General features: G+C 43.1%; 1 protein-coding gene across 9 annotated transcripts in view; it reads left to right on the top strand.

Annotated features, from left to right (window-relative positions):
* FRMD4A (FERM domain containing 4A) overlaps window positions 1–19,838 on the top strand; it is a 358,272-nt gene that overhangs the window by 294,254 nt on the left and 44,180 nt on the right. For all 9 annotated transcript variants that reach the window (XM_032107903.1, XM_032107901.1, XM_032107904.1 and 6 more), the window contains 4 exons: window positions 1,973–2,056; window positions 8,725–8,790; window positions 9,004–9,061; window positions 10,853–10,939. In XM_032107903.1, the coding sequence (XP_031963794.1) occupies window positions 1,973–2,056; window positions 8,725–8,790; window positions 9,004–9,061; window positions 10,853–10,939 (295 nt within the window). The remainder of the gene's footprint in view (window positions 1–1,972; window positions 2,057–8,724; window positions 8,791–9,003; window positions 9,062–10,852; window positions 10,940–19,838) is intronic.

Consider the following 19,838-nt stretch of genomic DNA (forward strand, 5'->3'; position numbering starts at 1 on the left):
AAACCTTCATTTGAGGGCAGTTACTGCTGCTTCTGCTCCGATTGTCCCAAGTTCTGTTCTTCTTTCCCAGTTTCTTCAAAATTTCAAAAACCTCAGTAGGAGCTGAGTGTGAACATGCTGTGGAGTAGAAAGCTCTGGGCAGACCCGGTAAACTCTAAAAAGCAACAACTTGTTTTCTAGGCAACAACTTGTGTCCTGTCAGTCACAGAACAGAGCATCCAGATCAGCAGATAACATGGAGCAGAGCAAATTCATGTTCAGACTTGTGCAGGTATTTACCTGCCATGGAAGAATAAATCTGAATCATTTTTGAGCATTTGCACTTAGAAAAGAAGAATTCTCTGATGGCTGAATGACCATGGGATTTGAGCAGGAGTGGGTGTTCAAACACTGTTTGTCAAAAGACTTTTGGCTTGGCATAGGAGGTGTTACAGAGTAGTTTTCCATGTGCTTGGCATGGCAGTGGTTGCCTCAGTTCTTGTGTGCTATTCAGCACATCTTCACTCTGCAAAATTTGAGCCTAATTGAGACTTGGGCATCTCTCATAGATTTCTCCTGACTAGAAGTTTGGTCCTGTTTTAAAACTACTTATTTGGAGGTCAAGAAAACTACCATAATAATAAATAATAGATGTCTGTAGACATGTCCAAAATGCCTGCTCCAGGATTTATGTCAGTGGTTTACCCTATGGCCCAACCTAGCAATTAACCTGCAGACTCCAATTAAGACAAACCCACCTAGGTCTCAGGCAGAGCCTGCTGCTGGGATGTGCAAATGGAGAAATGCTGTGGGAAGATTTTTACAACTGAAGAAGTATGACCTCTCTTCAAGCCACCATACAGACTGTCCCAGAGACAAAACTGAAACCCAGGCTCTGGGATGTCCAAGAGCTCCTCGAGTCTATAGCAGATGTTAGGATCTCTGGTCTACAGCCAGAGAGGTCAAGACTACCTATCTGACTGTCTACCAGCCCCACTGGAGAAGCCAGTGGGCTGGGAAATCTAGAGCTCTGGAAGAGGTATCCCTCTGTGCAGCTCCAGCACAGCCACACTTTTGGGTAGGATAAAGGGAAGGGTTTAAGAAGGCAGAAAAACTTGCTGGCAAGAAGTAAGCCGGTCAACATTAATTCTTTGGCACTCCTCTGTGTCCTGTCTGGCCCTCTTGGCTGTGTATTTCTACAATTTTAAAAATTAATAGCAGCACTGCCTTCCTTCCCAAGCCTTTGAGGCTTTTTTTTTTTTTTAATGTGCACACAATTCCTTGTGTGTTTAAAAGTGGGAAGGGAGGCATTTGGGGTTTGTAGGAGAAAATCCCACGGTTTCATTTCATCTGTGAGAATCTGCCTCCCATTTCATGAGCTCTCCCTGCTCTCTGCTGTGCAGTGATGCTGCTCCAGCTGGCCATTGTGGCCACTGGAGGCTGCAGGAAGAATGTTAGTGAGGTGGTTCCGTGGGAGGGTTTTGTGTAGCAGGACACAAATTCAAACTGGAGTCTTATCAGTGAAGATGTTATGCAAAGGACAGGTCACTGGGCAAGAGGTTAAGAATAACCTGTGATGCTAAGAAAGCAAATCATTACTTTTTGCAGCAGTTTGTAAAGCATTAAATAAAGGTGTATAATTGCAGCTGAAAGCATCACTTTCTCTTCCCCTTGTTTTTTTTTTTCCCTATATGAAAATGTCCATGGCACCCTGCTCAGTGACATGTGACATGGTGGCTTTTGTGTCCAGTCACTGGTAGGAAGTGCTTCAACATAACCATCTGGGAGAGTTTCTCTCCAATTTTGATAATAGAAGGAAAAGTTAACTGGGCTGCCATAAAACAAATAAAGAGAGGAGAAAAAGGAAACCCCAGTGCCTTTTGTTAAGAAGGAACAGATGTAGAGCCATAGCAGCCTGCCAGCTAGGTCAAGTAATATCAAATATTGTGGTTGTTTTCTTGTAGCCTGATCCTCCTTTTGAACTCTCTTTCAGCAATGAAGTTGTAAGGAATGAATTAAAGAAGCTGCCAGCCCTTCCAACACCAGCGCTGAAGGAGCATCCTTCCCTCGCTTACTGGTAATGTATCACCCTCTGCAGTGTCTTGTGCAGGACCTGGCTCTGGCAATGTGGTCTGAGAGTGGAAATGGGATGCAGAGATCCCTGTCTTCTGGCTCTAGGTCTGCCACTGGCTCATTGCATGAGTTAACACAAGTAGAGCTACCACCCTGGGCCTCAGTTTCCCCATCTGCCAAATGCCTGGCCAAAAATCCACTGTAAGTGTGCAAATGTCCTGATGAAATAAAAATGCCTAATGTGCCATTTACTTACCAGCATTTTCCATCTGTGAAAGAGTTTTCCCAGTTGGAAATGTCAATCTTTTGCACTGCCCTGTGTTGAGTCATTCAGTTCAATCTTGCAAGTCCTCTCTGTATGGCACAGCTGAACTTATCTCCTTTTGTATGAACTCAGTGATGTTTGGAGGTGGGTGCTTGTTTGCTGTCTTTATTGCACAGAAAAGTAAACCCAGGGTAGGAGCAGGGTCACACTTAGATTTTATATGCCACACACATAGATTCTTTTTGCCACCCTGCATATCCCTTTTATCTGTGCAAATAGAAAAGAATTTGGGGAAAGACTATTCATTAAAGGTGAGACACCTTCACTTCATTTTCTTCTTGTTGCTCTTTCATGTTTGCCTTTAAAGCTTTAGGCTGTAAGCCTGGGGGTTGGATTGAACTTCTTTATCTGCTACTCTTTTAATTTCTGCATTTTGGCAATCTGAGGATGGCAGGGGGAAACAAATCAGTTTGTAGGTTATGATCTCAGTTCTTCTCTTTGCCAAAAAGGTCAGCCACTTCTTGTAGCATGGCTACAGCAGTGAAATTAACTCTACCTAATGTCAAGTCATAGGCAAGCTCATCATGAGGTCTCCTAATCACTTTCTGATAATACAAGAAGAGATTCGGAGTCCTCAGCAGAAATTAGGATCACTGACACAAAAACTGTGGATCATCACAATCTCCTAGTATTTCTCTCTAAGAACCAAATCAAATCTTCATGAAATGTGATAAATATAGGCTGCCATTTCATTGAAGAAGAATGGTCTTCATCTTAGGAGCATCTCTTTTCCCAAGAACTACTCCACACCCTCAAAAGCAGTACATTTCCAGGTGGTCTGGCTGATTGACAGACTGGGAGCTCAAGCTGAAAGCCTCACAAGAGGAGAGGTGGGAACAAGTAGGCATTGTCAGGGAAGGCAAATCTGACCTTTTCAGCAACAACATGGCCTAAGGTCTTAATAAAGTGCCACATAGCAAGAAGAGCCATGTAAAATCCTCGTGCTCAGAATATGAGTATTTGCATTTATACACAAGGTACAGCACTTGCAGCTGTACTTAATTTTGTGGGGGTTCTCGTGTGACTGAGAACAGGTTACAGGTTGGGAAGATGGTGTTGCCAATGGGGTAATAAAATCAGAGGCTACAGTCCTGTGACTCCCTTGTGATTTCATGTCAGTAACCAAGTCTCAGAGACCTCTTTAACATTAATAGTTCATTATTTTTTAATGATGGCTTTTTTCTAAAAATCCTCTAAAACACTTAATGCTCTCAGGAAGCGGCTGTTGCTGAATCAGACAAAAAGACTCAAAAGTACAGATCAAACTTCAGTGATCTAATGGAGCAGATTTTTAAAACGGTGTTCACTTTGCATCTCATACAGATTGTGTACTGGATGCAGATTTCATCCAGTCCTTTTCTGTGAGCAATCAGTTTTATTCTGCAGTTCTTCAGCATTAGCGCAAGCAGTCACAAGTGAATCTCCAACCCTGGAAAGAAACTTTGAAAACATTAAAGGTGGGATGGGTAATGGCTCTAGTTAATTTAAAACAGACAAACCAAAGAACTTTGTACTACATTTTTATCAGATGAAATGGATTAAGAGATAATAAAATGAATAATCAAGTAAATATGGTGATACCTTCAGCAAGATGCTGTAATAGATCTGCATGAAATAATACAACATCTCCATCACACACCATGAAAAAGCATCAACTGTTGCACCTACCAAAGAGACTTGTGGAATGACTGCTGGATTCTTAGACCAGTACAGTTTGTGTCTCTGATTCCACCTTCATGGAGTCTCCTGGTTCCATACCCATGGTACTAGGCCTTTCTCTTCCCTGTATTCTCTTGCAGCTTTCTCCAGGTTCAGAATAATCAGTTGCACATCTTGTTCTCAAGCATCTTTTGGCATCTCTGATTACTGGTGAAGAAAGAAGGGGCTTTTTGTTGCGTTTGTTTGCGTTTCTTTTCCTTTTAATGAAAGCTGAGCTTCTGGTCCTCCCACACAGTCCAGGAGTTGGGGCCCTGAGTTTTGATTTCTCTTGGCCATGCATGGAAACAGACATGAAACTAATCACAGAGACTGGAGAGAACCTTTAGAAATGTGTTAACTCACAGTGCTCCTTCCCAGACACTTGCCATTGCATTTTATCTCATTTCAGATCCTCCCCAACAAGCCAGCCCAGTAGTGGGTTGTCAATAATAAGGCCAGAAGGAGATGCAACAACACAAAAGTAGATGCTAGAATGGAATTTTCAACAGACCGGGGGAAGAGAGACTTCTCCCAGGTTCCCACAGACTTTGAACGCGAGCTTGTTTGTAGCAACCCAAAGCATTAGTGTTGCCAGAAAACCCACCTCTGAAAATATCATCTGAAAATTGCTATTTAGTGATTTTCTCTAGTTCAACACAGTCCTGAGGCCCTGGTCCAGCTCTTGGTCCCTTGGCCTAAGAGGTGCTAGTGGCTTCAGAGGGACAGCATATGACTGTATGACAGCGTATGCAAATAAAGACATTATTCATTCAAGAATATAATCAAAATGGTCAAATCAGGTTAGAAGCAGAACAACACTAAAGAACAGCAATTTATTAAAACAGCTTGGTGTGCTGGGAAGAGAGGGAGGGAGCAACTAACTTTGAAAATCTGGATCTGATGATGAGAAACTCAAGGCCTGCATTTGCTTGCAAGTTGTCTGCTGTCCAGTTCTATAAGCTGCTGGGACAGGAGGGATTTCTTGTTGGTTCTAAAGATCTTTATCAGAGTTGTCTGCCTCAGGATATCATCCATGTATTAACTTCTGCATCTTTGGGGAGAATGTTTTATGAGCTGGCAAACAGACAGCAGTGCTTCGGCAGCCTCCGTGTCTCTGTCTCCACATTAGTCAAGCATCCTCTGCCAGCCCTGCACTGTGAATGAGTTTCTGTGTCACCAACACAGCAACAAAGCAAAGCAGGGAGAGAGGAGATGTCAGCTGGTGGTCCCAGCAGTGTCCTAGCACTCTCCCAGCTGTCAATAGCAGCATGGCAGCTGCCTTGAGATGAACAGCTGAAATTATAGGGGAGCATGTTTATAGACTCTGCTAATGCTCCTTCTGACCCGTGATTGATTTTGCTTGTTTTCCCTGGCACATGCTGGGCTTAACCCTCCAACCCAGAGCTGAAGGCAGAAAGCAACCTCTGTGCTGGATGGTCCTTCTTGCACAGGGCAGTGGGAAGGAAAAGGAAGTTCAAAGAATTGTTAGAGGAGGGACTGTCACACAGATTGTTCTGACTGTGAACATTTTTCCAGTGTGGATGTCGCTATCTGGGCTAGGTGCCCTCAGCTCCCTTTGCTGTCAGTGGAAAGAAGCAGCAGTAACCTCTTCCCAAGGAATCCATCCAAAATAGATTGAAAGAGTCATGCTCTGGAGTACGTTTCTTTCCCCGGTGATAAGCCCAGTGCTGCAGAAAGGTGAAAGGCCGCAGATCTCCGTCTTATATATGCCTTGATTGATAATTCAGGCTTTGTAAGTTTTGTCCAAAGGAAAGAAGAAACAAAGATGATACTTACCTGGCACTTAACATCTGTATACCACAAAACATTTTACAAAGGAAGATTATCAGTATCCTAACAGAGCAATGGAGGTATAGCATTGACTGCATTTGTTTAGAAGAACTGGGTAAAGCCTGGACTATCCCACATTTCTAACATGGGTTAAAAGCATAACTATTTGTCCTGATGTTCAGGAAGGCTTGCTTACATCTGATCTGTCCTTTTGAAGGAAATGGGCCATCAATTGGCTTCCTGCCCAAGGAGTATGGTCTAGGGACATATCAATAATTTTATAATAATCATTTATAAGAAAGCAGAGCACATCCAGAATCACATTAAATAATCAGCTTGTCCAGGTGCATCTATCCTTTCCTTGAATGGCAGCAATATGAGAGCTTGATCTGTGCAATAAACTGCACAGAGTGGAAAATAAAGCTAGCAGTGTTTTCAACTGGAGAAACTCCATTATGTTCTGAGAAGTCACTCCTGGTTTGTTCCTGTCTGAGACGGTGGAATTGCATCCACATGTAATCATGGTTTTAAGAGGTAATTTCAAAGGGCTGTAAGCCCTCTCTGTCTATCTTTTTTATTAAGAATGATGTTTTTTGGAGTTCTTCCAATACTGAACACTCATGTAATTCAGTTATTGCTCCAAAAGTAATCCTGTTTATGACAATCATGGCAGGAGACCCAGGCTCTGCCTTCATGTGCACACCCTTAACATCTGTGGTACTTGCTTGGATCAGTGTGCTGAATATGGTTTCATAGCTGTAGAATTTAGAGCTTTCAGATCATTTTCTAAGCATTAAAATGATTCTGAGGGATTTGAAGGGAGAGCTGGACCATTCCTTTACCCATGTAATGTGTCACTGGCTCAGTCAGCATCCTGTTCCTGCTGTGACCTGCTAGTGGGACATCACTTCACCTTGCCCCAAAAAAGACTCTTTTATTTTTGTAGGATGAATGGGAGAAGCCACTTGATGAGTGAGTAAGGAAAGCAGTTACTCTCAGATAAACAACAGGCTTGTGAGGGAAGAGCTGGCCCTGTTGACAATCTGACAGACTGTCTCTGAATTGCTCTGTGCTGCCTACACTGGTGTTTCTGATTCTCCTCCTTTCTCTCTTCATTATTAGGGCTGCACAATCCTCAGCTTCCCTGTGCCTCTTCTTTCTAAAAGATGCTTTGGCTCCAGAGATTCTGCCTCTCTTTCTAAAAAGAGGTTCTGTCCTCTCTGGCACAGGGGTGCAAATGGGGAAGGCAGCAAGGAGAAGATGCGGTCATGTTAAGCCAGGCTAGTGAAAGGCTTTGCAGTCCTCCACAAAAGCTCCTGTGGGCATCTCTGAGCAGTCATGGTGAGGTCATCTATCACATCATCCCACACTGCTATGCTCCTTCACACTGCCTAGCAATACAAATGGCTTCAGTTCTGCCTGAGGAAGGATTACCACATGGTGGACAACTGAAAGGCCCCATTAGGGGGTCATGCTGGATCCAGGAAATGAAGGGAGGGAGGAATGCCAGTTCACATTGCCCTAAACCACATGCAGTGTGATGGCATGGGATGGACACGCGGCACTGCTGGAAGCTTATGCAGGGCCAGGTGGGGAGGTCACTAAGGTGGCATAAAGGTAGTTTAGGTTTCCTTCCTCTTGTCTGGCAAGTTCTGTACAGTATCTCCAGGGGACTCATCAGATTCCCTGTCCTTAGTATTACAAAATAAAGGGCAAGAAATTGGTTTTAAACCTGAGGACCTAAGTGTTCTGTCATGCCAGTGTAACAGAGCAGGTCTTGTGTGCACTACACTGGATCCTTGGCTTATACTTTGCCATGCTGCGAACTTGCTAGCACAGCTGATTGTATGCATCAGATACTTCTGCTGCCCGCTCACTGGAGAATAATGAATGAAATGCTTTAAAAATGAACTTACGGGTGTCTCTCAATCTGTCATTTGGGTCGTGCTGATTTCTCTTGGATGCTCCATCTCTACTGCTTGTTGGCACACACTCAGAATTGTTCTCTGACACAGAGGCCCACTGGTGTGGAATAGCCTCCATTTCACCTTGGAAAACATGATGACATGGTTCATGTCTTTCTAAGACATTAAATGATCTTAGTCTCCGAAGAGCTGTTGGGAATGGGCCCCAGCTCATGCCAACTCCCTGTGCATAGCCAGGAGTTGCCTGGGGAATGCACATTAGTATAACCCAAAAGCAAGCAAAAGCACATGAGTACTTTAAGAGTAAAGAAACTCAAGTTTGAGTGCCTGGAAATATCCCCTGTCACTGTTTAACCTGCTGTTATTATTCCTCTGTGTACACTAGGAATTCAGCTTCCTGCTGAGAGAGGTTGCTCCAGAGTAGTTCCACCAGTGCACCTGCAGTTATGCAGTTGCAGTGAGGAGGAATCTGTCAGTCTTAGGGCTATGACTGGCCACCAATTTCTGACAGTTTTGACCATCTTTCAGAGGATGTGATGGGCTTGAGAAGAAGTTACTTCAGTTAGGGCAGAGCAGATCTTCATCAGCTCCAAGGTGAATCTGTTTGCCCACAGTGTAATATTGTGGGCATCATTTGTAGATAAGGAAAGGAATGCAGAGAGGGAAAAGTCTGTACAAGTAGGTACCATGCTTGTGAGGAAAAAGGGTTCTACTAGAAACCCAACTCTTAGAAAACCATTTTTATTCTCAGTCGGTGACTCCCCCTTTGTTTACCCTGGTCTGCACCAAATCCCCTCATCTAATGGTTTTGCTTGGCATCTTTTGATTCTGTCAGGCAGTAGCTGTGTAACAGAAAGATCTCTTCAGCTTTTGACAAGATTCTTAGTCATGATAATGCCATTATATAAAACATCCAATTTTTTTCCTTTCCAGTGAGGATCGAGTCATTGAACATTACAAGAAACTAAATGGTCAGACAAGAGGTCAAGCAATTGTAAAGTAAGTGAAATAAGAGTGATTTCTTTGTGACCCTTGTATTAATAGGAAATATTTATACAGGACTGTAAATACAATATGTTACTATGCTTCCCATCTCATGCAATGCTTCATTTTTAAGTATTTCTTGGCATAATTATTTATTTATCAAAGGTTTTTTTCAGATCATCCTCTCAGCTTCTCAGACGTGTTATTCTCTTCTGTGTTGTTTTGCAGTTACATGAGCATTGTAGAATCCCTCCCAACATATGGAGTGCATTATTACGCAGTAAAGGTACGTGCTACAAGAAGGGTCCTTCACTGAATTAAACTCCTGTTGGAGAGGGAGGGAGAGAGGTACAAACAGCCATCCTGCTCTCAGAATACAATACACTGCTGCTAAAGTCTCATTTCACTTCCTGAGGTAGGGTAAACTTATTTCAACTGTGTGTGCATGTTTAGTAAATACAGTTCCAAAGAGGAAAATCCTGTTCTTGGAGATAAAACTCTTGCAGTCCTATTGTGCTGGAGCGTTCAGCTCATAGTCAGCAGCATGGCAATGCCAGTGAACCACCACCAAAGGCACAAGCCAGACACATCTCTGGCAGGCACTCTTTTTTGTAGCTCCAGGAGGTCAGACCTTTCCCAGATGGCAGATCCATGAAAACCTATCTAGGGCCAGCCGTGACCTACATACTGCAGCTCCCCTCACATGAGATATGTAGATGGATACAGAGATTGTACATCTTTTTAATGCCAGAACATTGTCCTGTACTCTAGAGATAGATAACACATTCTCATCCCCAAACAGCTCTCCACTTCTATGTGGACTTCATGCAGGTATTCATGAAATCCCTCATTTCTTTTGTCTAATGATTTATCACCAAAATTTCCAACCTCATATTATCATTATTACTTCCCTGCCTGACCAGCTGTGTAGGTTTGTTATTTTTTTTTAAGTAGAGAAATCAATAAACATATAAAGAAAGCTAGATCCACATTCCCCAGAGCATATTCCCTCATTTATCACCCCTGAAGTTTTGATGTGTTTCATCATTATCTCTGTGCACAGATCATACAGTTTTTCATACATCTGTAATATCTTGCACACATGGGGTACCATAAAAACACAAATATCTGACTGTACCTGTCTCAGGGGATGCGGTTCTAGTCTATTCCTGCTAATAGAATGTAATAATAAGGCTATTATTATTTTGCAAAAAGCATTAGCCTCATCTTTTCTCAGAGGACAGGATCTCTCCAGCACCTTTTGCATCCAGATCTCTTGGAGCATTCTAGATCAAGAAAAATCTTGTGGATTGGGCTGGATGTTCAATCCTACAAACACTTGAGAGCTATTCCAGTGAGCTCCCCATGGTCAATAAGCAGCAGTGAGCAGCAATGAGGCAGCAAATGTTGCACATAATAGGGTTTGCTTCTTCCTGATGTGAGGGTTTTGGTTTTGCTGTGCTTTACCTTGCCATTCTCTATCATATTAACAGAACAGATGTAATTTCATTGAGGACTTCAGCTCAGTAAGTTGTAGAGACTGGCATCAGATATCAGCCATTACTCCATAAGGCCATTTTATTGCACACTCAGACACAAAACAGTTGGGTCTCAGCCTGTCAGACCTTATCACTTGGTAGCTCTCAGATCCCATTACCGCTGCATTTTCAAGACTAATGCTAAAATCCCTCCACATAATTCAAGTCAGCTGGGTGATTTGCTTTCCTTCCTCCAATCTTCAGTGTTCAGACTGAATAATTTACAGGGGAGAGAAAGAGGATGCACCACTGCACAAGGGACCCATGTCAAACCTCCTCACCTCCCCTGACAGCATTCTGAGTAACTTGATCACATGTGCCATATTTTAAATTGTTTTATATGTCATGGCAAAAAGTGAAACAGATCTCTTTTAAACACTGTGGAGCTTTGTGACTTGTGGGAACTTGCAGGGGGAAATTTAACAACACCCATTCAAAGATGCTACTTAGGAACAAATGTTCACCTTGAATGACAACACAGGAAATCTCCAGCATTTCCCCATCTTATTCAATATGACTCCCTCTGTTTTCTCTTTCAGGACAAACAGGGAATTCCGTGGTGGTTAGGACTTAGCTACAAGGGGATTTTTCAATATGACTACCATGACAAAGTGAAACCAAGAAAGGTAGGCGTTCACTTTTCTACCAAGGTCTCGGCTTGCCACACATGTCATAGCTGGAGTCAAGGGTGTGATGTACACCAAATGCTGGCATTGATTCATGTGGTTTTTGAAGGATGTTCGTTTTCTCCCAAAATCGTCTGAATGTCTGCAAAGAATTAATGGGAAAAAGTAGCTCATAATTCATTAAAAGTTGTGGGGTTTGGAGGAAATAAGTGTCACTTAATCTTGCAATTGAAGTTTCTTTTTTGTGTGGTTCATAAGACATCGATGGGAACTCAAGGACTGATCCTCTCAGGTGCTGGAGGCCTTCCATCCACTGGCTATGGTGCATTGGGGGTGCTCAGCCAACCCTTGATACTGTTTTGTCAAGCCATAAATGATCCGAGAGAGAAAGAGATGAAGAGACAGGAAAGCTGCTTCCATTTATTACAAAAAGAAAATTGCATGATTTTCTCAGGACCAGCATTACATTCGATAAGCAACGATTTTATTAACTGAAGAGTTAATGTCAAGGTAGCAGGTAAAGATGGCTTTCAACATATGCCTAAAAAAAAGGCATGGGAAGTTTTGATTCTTGAGCTCAGCCTATGAGAGGGACCCGTGTGTTCTGATCTTCCCACCTAGGATGCCATCTAATACAAAACCCTCATCCCTGAGCACATGCCCTGCAGGTGGGAATGTACAGCCTGTTAGCAACAGTGCTTGTTGCACTGCAAACCTGTGGAGACAGTGGGAGGCAAGGATTCAGGCTTGCTTGCAGGCTGCAAAACTGGATGATTTGGAGCAACTGGACAGCTCTTCTGTGAATGGAAAAGCTTCCACAGTGAATTAATGCACTGTATTTCTCTTTGCATTGTCTCTGTGCCAATTCTTCTTTCACCTTTTTTGGTCACATTCAAGTTGGACACTGCCTAATGCTCACTGAGAGCATCTTCTATTAAAATAAACTAGAATCAAGGTTTTGGTAGAAAACTGAACTGCTAAGGAGGCAGCAAGAGACAATTAGGCATCAATTAGGCTTTTATTCACTGAAGGCTATTAATAGGGCTCTTATTCATTGAAGGAAAGGACAAGGAGAGTAAGGAGGTCTTCACAAAGACTAAAAGACACATCTATTCGGGATCAATCATTACCTGCAGGGCAAGCCATCCTCACACATGATAGTTTAAAACATGCCTAGGCTAGGTGTTTGCACCCACATATCTCCAGTAGTGCCAACCCCCCAGGGAAGACATGTCCTTAAAAGATACCTTCAGAAGTCAGGAATACAAACATTTCTTTGGAAGAAATTATTGCCCTGCCATGACAGGACTCAGCCTTTCACAAGCTATAACAATTATTGTCAGCCCTCTATGGACGAGAGGGTTGGTGGAAAGCATCAGAAGGAAGGAGAAGAGAGATCAGGTGCTCTGACTGCATGAGAGGAGACACACTTCCACCAGAAGAGTCAAGCCTTCTCTTATCAGCTGTTGAGAGTAATCTAGTCTGTAGCATTGGCTTTGGAACTTAATAAAATCTGGGGCTTTAGGCACCTCTGATCCTTTTTCTGCAAGTGTAACCCTAAAAAAATAGGGGGCTGGTTTTCTCTTTATTGGGAATTAGGGGTTTTTTGGTCTCAGCAAATCATGTATGAAATCCAGCAGACCCAAAACAGTGGTGCTGCCTTATGTATAAACCACTGAGAACTGTGGCAGAAGTGGTCATATATCTGTGAGAGAAGGTTGGATACAAAGGGAGAGCAGGAATTTCCGGGCTAGAGGCTGTCCATTGCCACAACCCAGAGACCACAGCAGTGAAAAGACAGCCTAGATGAGCATTTCTCTGCTACACGATGCTTGAAAACCCCATCTGTTGGCAGAGCCATTCCAAAATGAACAGCCTAAATCAGGGATGGGACTCGGACAAAGTGGCTGAGGCTTTGTTATTTCTCCATGGAGTGATTTTACCTTCTGTGGAGCAAGTAAAAAGACTTCTTACCCTACACAGGTGGTAAAACCCCTCTGGTGAGAGCAGATCAACTGCCTCAGTGAGGCGCAGTGTTTAATCCTCTGCTAATTAGATTGCAAAATGGCACTCGATAACCCTGGTGTCTGGGAGCAGCCTGCCACAGTATCTGATTCATTTCACTGCACCAGCATGGGCTGGTTCAAGTCTTTGCTGTGCAAATGGGAGGGGTAAACTTACCGAACTTTCTGCAAGGTAAAATTGGCAGGGGACGGGGAAGGAGATTATGGCTTTTCTGATCTTTAATATTTTGTTCCTGCACACTGCTGATGCCAGAAACAAATTGAAAACTTACAATGGAAAAATAAGTCTCCCTGGAAAAAACACAAGCAGAAAATTGTAGCAAGAAACCAGCTGAAATCAAGACATTTATATTAAGTGCATATAAAAACCTTGCTTGTTTTATGAGGGTGATTGTAATGTTTTCCTATATGTCATCCTAGATAGATTTCCATCTTTCTTGTGTTTGCGAGTAAAACTGTAGCCTGCACTAAGCAGCTGTACCTATCTAATGGTGATCCCATTAGCAGTCACTCAAAACCATGGTTTTATTAAATTGCTGGAGTAAATCAGGCATGTGTCTCTGGAAAACCAACCAGGTTTGTCAGCAAGTTAGATGAGACTGGAGAGGAGAATTGAGGCTGATGCAGGGCCAGAACCTCATCCTGCTTGCTCTATTCTCACTCAGGCATCAAGTCCTCCAGCATTAATGGGGATACAGCTGTGTAGGATTTTGCGTGAAGCATTCTGGAAGTTGGGCTTGCAGAACCAGTGTCATTTGTGTAGAACCAGCTCACAGCTTCCAGGGTGGACAGAATCCATTTCTCTCTACGTTAAACTTAACTTCTACAAATGCTTTCTTGTGAAGAGAAAAGACCAAACCATCGTTTTCAGAGAAGGGTCATTAGAGGGTTTTTTGCTTGAGTTGCAGGGCAACTGGAAAGAGAACCAAGGCACTGCAGCCGCCCTATGTGAGCATTTGTCTGTGAGTGGTGTGTGTCCATTTTAACCAGCACACAGGGATGTGACTCCACTCCATCCCCAGAGATCAGTGCATGAAGACCCGCAGCATAGCCTGGAGCTGTGAGATCTGCACACCCAAGTAGTAGCACTAGGCATATCTCTGTTGTTCTAGTGAGATAGTCCCACTGATTTAAGAGCCCAAAGGCATTTTCCCAGTGCACACAGCTTAACAGTTAGTAAACAATTAACTCCAAGCTGAAGAGTGAATGATTAACAAAGTCAGCCAAAGAACTTCCATATGGCAGATAAAAAGACAGACAAAATGTTTAACTTCTCATAAAAAATAAAATTACCTTAAAGGAGAGTCTGGTAATGTTTAGTTTCTTTGTAAGAAGTATGTCTGTATAGTGTTATCTCATTTTCTTCTATAGAAAGCTAGTGGCAATGAAACCTAAAGTTAGCCTTTTTTCTCGGACTCATAAACATTACCGCTGCTCACATTATCTGGTCACTGAAGAGAACCCAAACGGAATAAAGGCTTTTAGAAATAAGATAAAATGTGAGACATCACAAAATTCAGCCATGAACATAACTTGACAAAAAATTTCCTTGTGACAGAAGTTTCTGCCATTTCTTCTCAGCGTTACCCTTTCTCTGGGATTAAATGAAGCATGCTGTGAAAATGCTCTGTCCCTTGCCATAAAGTGTCCTCAACAGTCTGTGATTCTCATGACAAATTTAATTTGTAGTTTGTAGTGTCATTGTGAATCCAGAGCAAAGATAACAGGTTGACCTCCCATTTAAACACGCAAAAACAAGAAGCGAGTCGGACCCATCTTAACAAGCAATGCAGAACACAAGTAAAGTCAGTAGTTTTAAGTGCCTGATCAGAGAAAAATCACCTGCTTGTCAAAAGCATGAGCAAAGTAAGCAGCACATTGTGTCCAGAAAGTGAAAGATTGCTGTCTGGTGCCACTTGGCCTTTTCCAAACAACAAGAGATAGAGTGAACTTTCCCAATTCCAGAGGCAAAATGAGATATTTACACAGGAGGAGCAATAGCCTAATTAAGAGCTGCTTTATTGCAGAACAAGTAGATCCTCTCTGCTTTAGGGCATAATGAAGCATTGTCAAGTCAGTAATTGCATTGATGGAGTGGTTAAACTTGTGCTTCCTGTGGTGAAGGAATGACAGACCAGTAACTTAAAAAAACATAAGGTAAGGATTGATGTGAAATGTACAGAAACTAGTGAATAATGGGAAGGAGAAAGCTGACAAATTGTCAGCTGTCCTAACTGATCATAGAACACTGGGACAGTCAAAAAGGCAAAAGAAACATGAAATTCAGTTTAGTTACAGGGTGCCCAATTCACTTGCACAGCTTCTTGCCACATGATACAATAGAGGGCAAGAGTTCAGAAGGATTGAAGATAGCACTAAAAGTGTGACCATCCACCCAGGGTTTTAACATTGAGTTGGTTATTTTCAAAGAGGATTTTGGGAGGGGTTATAAATCCTCATGTTCAAGGAGGGTGTTTGGTTTGACACCAAGTTGGTTTCTGTTGTCAGAGGTATGGAGGATGTGTCTCGTTCCTCTCTCTGGCATGCTGCTGAGTCACAGGGTGTATTCAGAACAGTCTGGACTTTCTCTAGGGCCTCCAGAATCAAGTGAGGCCAGAAAATGTATTGGACTCGCATTTCATTGGGATCCTCATCATTTCCTAGGACCTTTGCAAACGCCTTTGCATTGCAGACAGGGATAAAAGGTTTCAAATTTACAAATGATAAAAAAGGAGCAGAAACCATTTCCAGGAAATACTGGTTTAAAAGCTCATGGAGTCCCAGTGGCATTGCTGTAATAAATTATTCGCTGTGATTAGCAGGCTGTTAAGGACTACCTGCTGACTCCTTCTGCTCTGGGCTTTTATTTCTCTTCCCGTTGCTGATCCTTTGTGCTTCTTGGGTTATGGACTTGGCTGTAGACTGAAACAGTCTTCAGGTCACAGTGGGTTCAACTCATTTTATAGTGCAGTAATTCAGTCTTGGTTTAGTATTGGAAACATGGAGCACTGAGGAGGGAAACATATATAAAGCGAAGTTCCTTATCATGCTGTTTCTTCTCATAGAGAGAGGTTGCTCACCCAATTTCTTTCCTTATCAAAATGTAAGACCCAGACCTGTGACTGCTGAAGAGCAGACATAGTTTAAAACCTTCCCCTGCTGAAATGTCTTATTCCATCCCCATTAGACAGGAGACCATGCTGTCACCAGCACCTTTTTTTACTGCTGCTTGCCCTCAGTTTGGGGTTTCTACCATCCAGCACCAGGCACTTCCCCTTTCAGCACCCACTACTCCATGCCTTATCACTGTGCCAAAGAGCTTCCAAACACACTGGGAGCTGAATAAATGACATCAAAGCACACTGGGCTGGAAAGCAGAATTTTGTCCTTGACACTGAGAACTTCCACAGGATTTGGCTGGACATGCCACTGGGCTGTGATTCAGTGAACATTTCTTTTGGCAGCAGTATCAGCTGAAGTGGCCTTCAGCACCCTCCTCCCCCATTGAAATCCTGCCACCATTGCTCACTTCCTCCCCTGGGCCCCTTCCTCAGCCATCCTGGTATAATTGTGCGGTTGGGAAGAAAACTGCTCCAGAGAAGGGATCAGACTGGCTCAGTTCAACCGAGTCATAAAAAGTGGTCACTCTTAACCTCGATCAGTTCCCAATCCCATTCACCATCTGACCCACAATCAGTATCCTACAGCAAAGCTGTAGGAGATGGATATGGATACAGGCTGCATAAATCACAGCAGCCAGAGAAAGAAAAAGCCATTAACCTACTCAGTAACTTTGTGGAGTGAGACAAGAGCTTCACAGCCCAGAACAAGTTGGAAAGAGTTCAGCTGTGTGGAGTTTGTTACAGTTGAACCAGGATGAATTAACAGTTAGGTATAAAGTCACCATCACCACTTTTTCCTTCTCATAAAAGCTGGTAAAAATTTGCTTCAGTGTCTCTTCCAAACAGGGCTTTCAGACAGTTGAGTATATTGTCTAGGTAAACCAACTTTTTAAAATTATACAATGGTTACCCTCAATTTCCATTATGTAGGTAAATAAGTAGTTTGATCAACTACAATGCTTGCAAACATTAATAGATAGTCTAAGGCTGTTTAATAAGGAAACTAGCACTATTTTGGTGGTTTAGTGTGCTGTGGTGATACCATTAGACATAAAGTTCCCAGAGTTTTCTGTGAGAATTAACATTCAGAAAGGCTAGAGCATGACATCCCATCCCATGATCTAGCCAAGTAAAGCCCATGGGCTACCATTAAATATAGGAGTAGTCCCATCAAATTAAAACTCCCTTCTCTAAGTGCTTTGTCATATTCAGGTCTTAAAGAGTAATTCTCTGTAAAACCAGCAGCCAAGTCTTAAATGGTTCTGCAGCACAGCACACAGCAGGAACTTCAACATGATGCAAAGACAAATCATTCCAACAGCACAAAGTGAAACAAATTGGACCTCAGAGCCCTGGAGTTAGGGTGGAGATCTAGAGCAAGACTGAAACCTCCTTGAGCACTTGTGCTTGGCTCTGAAGTGGTAGCAGGCTCCTCCACACCCCACCCTGCTCAGATGCTGTCTCAGCTCACCAGGGCTGCTCTGAAGGCCTGGGCACTTTTATCGCCAGATGAAGCCAGGCAGGGGTCCCATTACTCGGTGGCTGTGGGCATGAGGCACCTTTAGTCATTGGTCGGCCAGGAGGCTCAGAAGGTCGAGCACTGCAGCCATCACCATGAGAGTGGGATTGCTGCTGCCATGGCACCTCCTGTGCAGATGCCCAGCATCACAGGACTGTTTTCGGTCACATAACTGAATTCACAATGTGCATTGCCACAGCAGCATGGGATGGGAATCGTGATTCCTGTATTTTGGTTCCAAAACAGAGATACTTTAGCCAAGCCACTGGAGAAGACATAAGGATTCTTAGGAGAGAGAGAAGCAGTAATGGTTTGTGGGCAGCATAAATCCTTCTAGGGTGCCACAGCTGATTCATAGGCTACAGACTGGGCATCCTGTATCTAATACATAGTGCCAGAAAGGAGAGCTCTTCAATGCAGAAAGATCCAGTCACTCTGATGCGGTTGCAGAGAATAAAAGGGAGAAAGTTTAACTTAAACCAATCACAATAAAGATTTCTTGTAGACCTGTTGATTTAGACACACACAGCATGGTGACAGCAATGCAAAATCTAACAGCAGCTACCAGATATATATGTGCAGTGAAAGTGGATTTGGTTGTATATAAAGTCAAAGTCCGATCTTCCAGTCTGTGTACAGTTACAGACACAAATATCAAGTTGCATTATGTAGACAAATAATGCTTTGTCCAAATAGCAGCTCTTCCCTCTCTGATCTGATTCTCTGCTGTCTCTCAGAACCAATAAGCTACTTTGAAATTTAATAGGGAATTATGTTTCCATAATGGAAATGAATGCAAAGTGATTATTATAGAGACCTAGACTCAATTTGTGTTTGGTCAAGCCAGAAATGTTTGTTGGGGTGGTGTGGTCCCACAAGAACAGCACACAGCAAAAGGGATCTCAAATTGGACCAGAAATTGTTTGTCTGTTTGGCAAGAAAAGAGGCCTGAAGCCTGAGGCAAAGAAATAATTAGATAGTGAGCTGGGATTGCTGACAGACCACTGAAAGTCCCACTTAGCCAAGCCATTCTCTCATTCCATGAGGGAAGAGAGGACGGCAAGCCTCTGGGAAGATCATTGGTAGGGCTTTTCCCACATCAAATCACACAGGAAATCTTTTCTTTTTTATTTGTTTTGAGAAGTGAAAGAAAAAAAATACCCTAAAGTAATAAAAATAAAGGAATGAATGGAAGTGTGGCAGGATGGAGGACTAGGTTACGGTGCAGCAGCATCCCCATCTCATGACCCAGGGGCACCCTCAGCAGTGGGTCACACTTATTCACAGGTGACAGCCCACAGAAATCTCTTGGTAAATCTGCCCCTGAAACAAGAGCCCATTTGTTTGAGCTAAGATGGTGCTGTTCTGCCGGGACCAAATCCTTCCTCCTTCACTCTAACTAGTTTGACAGAGGTATGATTGATGGGAGCAGGGTTGGCTTGAGGCAGAACACAAATCCATGCCCGGAAACCATGGCCCCACTGAAATCACTGGGACAAAACTGCCATTGACTTCGCTGGAGCTGTGATTTCCATAGAGTTTAAGGCCAAAAAGGGACCGCTCACAACCTCCACCCTGACCTCCTGCATAACTCAGCTCCCATAATTTTGCTTGCTGGTTTGTTCAGTGGAGGGAATTACATTTCCAAGGAGGAATTCCTTTTGTTATGTTTGTTTTGTCTTTAAACTGCAGGACGAAAGACTTGGGAGTTTGTAACTGCACTCATGCAAGCTGTGTGAAAATACTGTCATTGTTTTAGTTCCATTGTTTAATACCAGTTTTAGTATCAGGATGTCATCCAGTGCTGGCTCTTGCCCATAGCGTAGGCGAGGGAAGGGGTTGCATTTGGACTGTTATAAATGTGCCACATTTCTCTGCCTTTCCCAGAAGCCATTCAGAGCACCCAGCCTGGGTGGTAGTCCATGCATTTGGAGGGATGATTTTTCCTTCTGCATAGCGTGATTTAACAAGGCATTAATCATCTAGGAAGTGGCAAGACTTGAAGGACTGGGAGACATCATATAGGTCAGCAAGTCCAACAGCAATTACAGTTGGTCATTTATTAGATGTTTAGAATCAAAGAAAACTATGGGTCAGAAAGGCCTCTGGAGGTCTCTAGTCCAACCTCCTACCAAAAGTTGGGCCACCTTCAGAGTTTGATCAGGTTACTCATGGCCCTAGTGTTTGACCGCCTGCACTGATTGTTTTGGGGTTTGGGGTTTTAATTTAGGTAT

The sequence above is a fragment of the Corvus moneduloides genome, chromosome 4 (genome assembly GCF_009650955.1).
Source record: "Corvus moneduloides isolate bCorMon1 chromosome 4, bCorMon1.pri, whole genome shotgun sequence".
NCBI classification, from domain to species: Eukaryota; Metazoa; Chordata; class Aves; order Passeriformes; family Corvidae; genus Corvus; species Corvus moneduloides.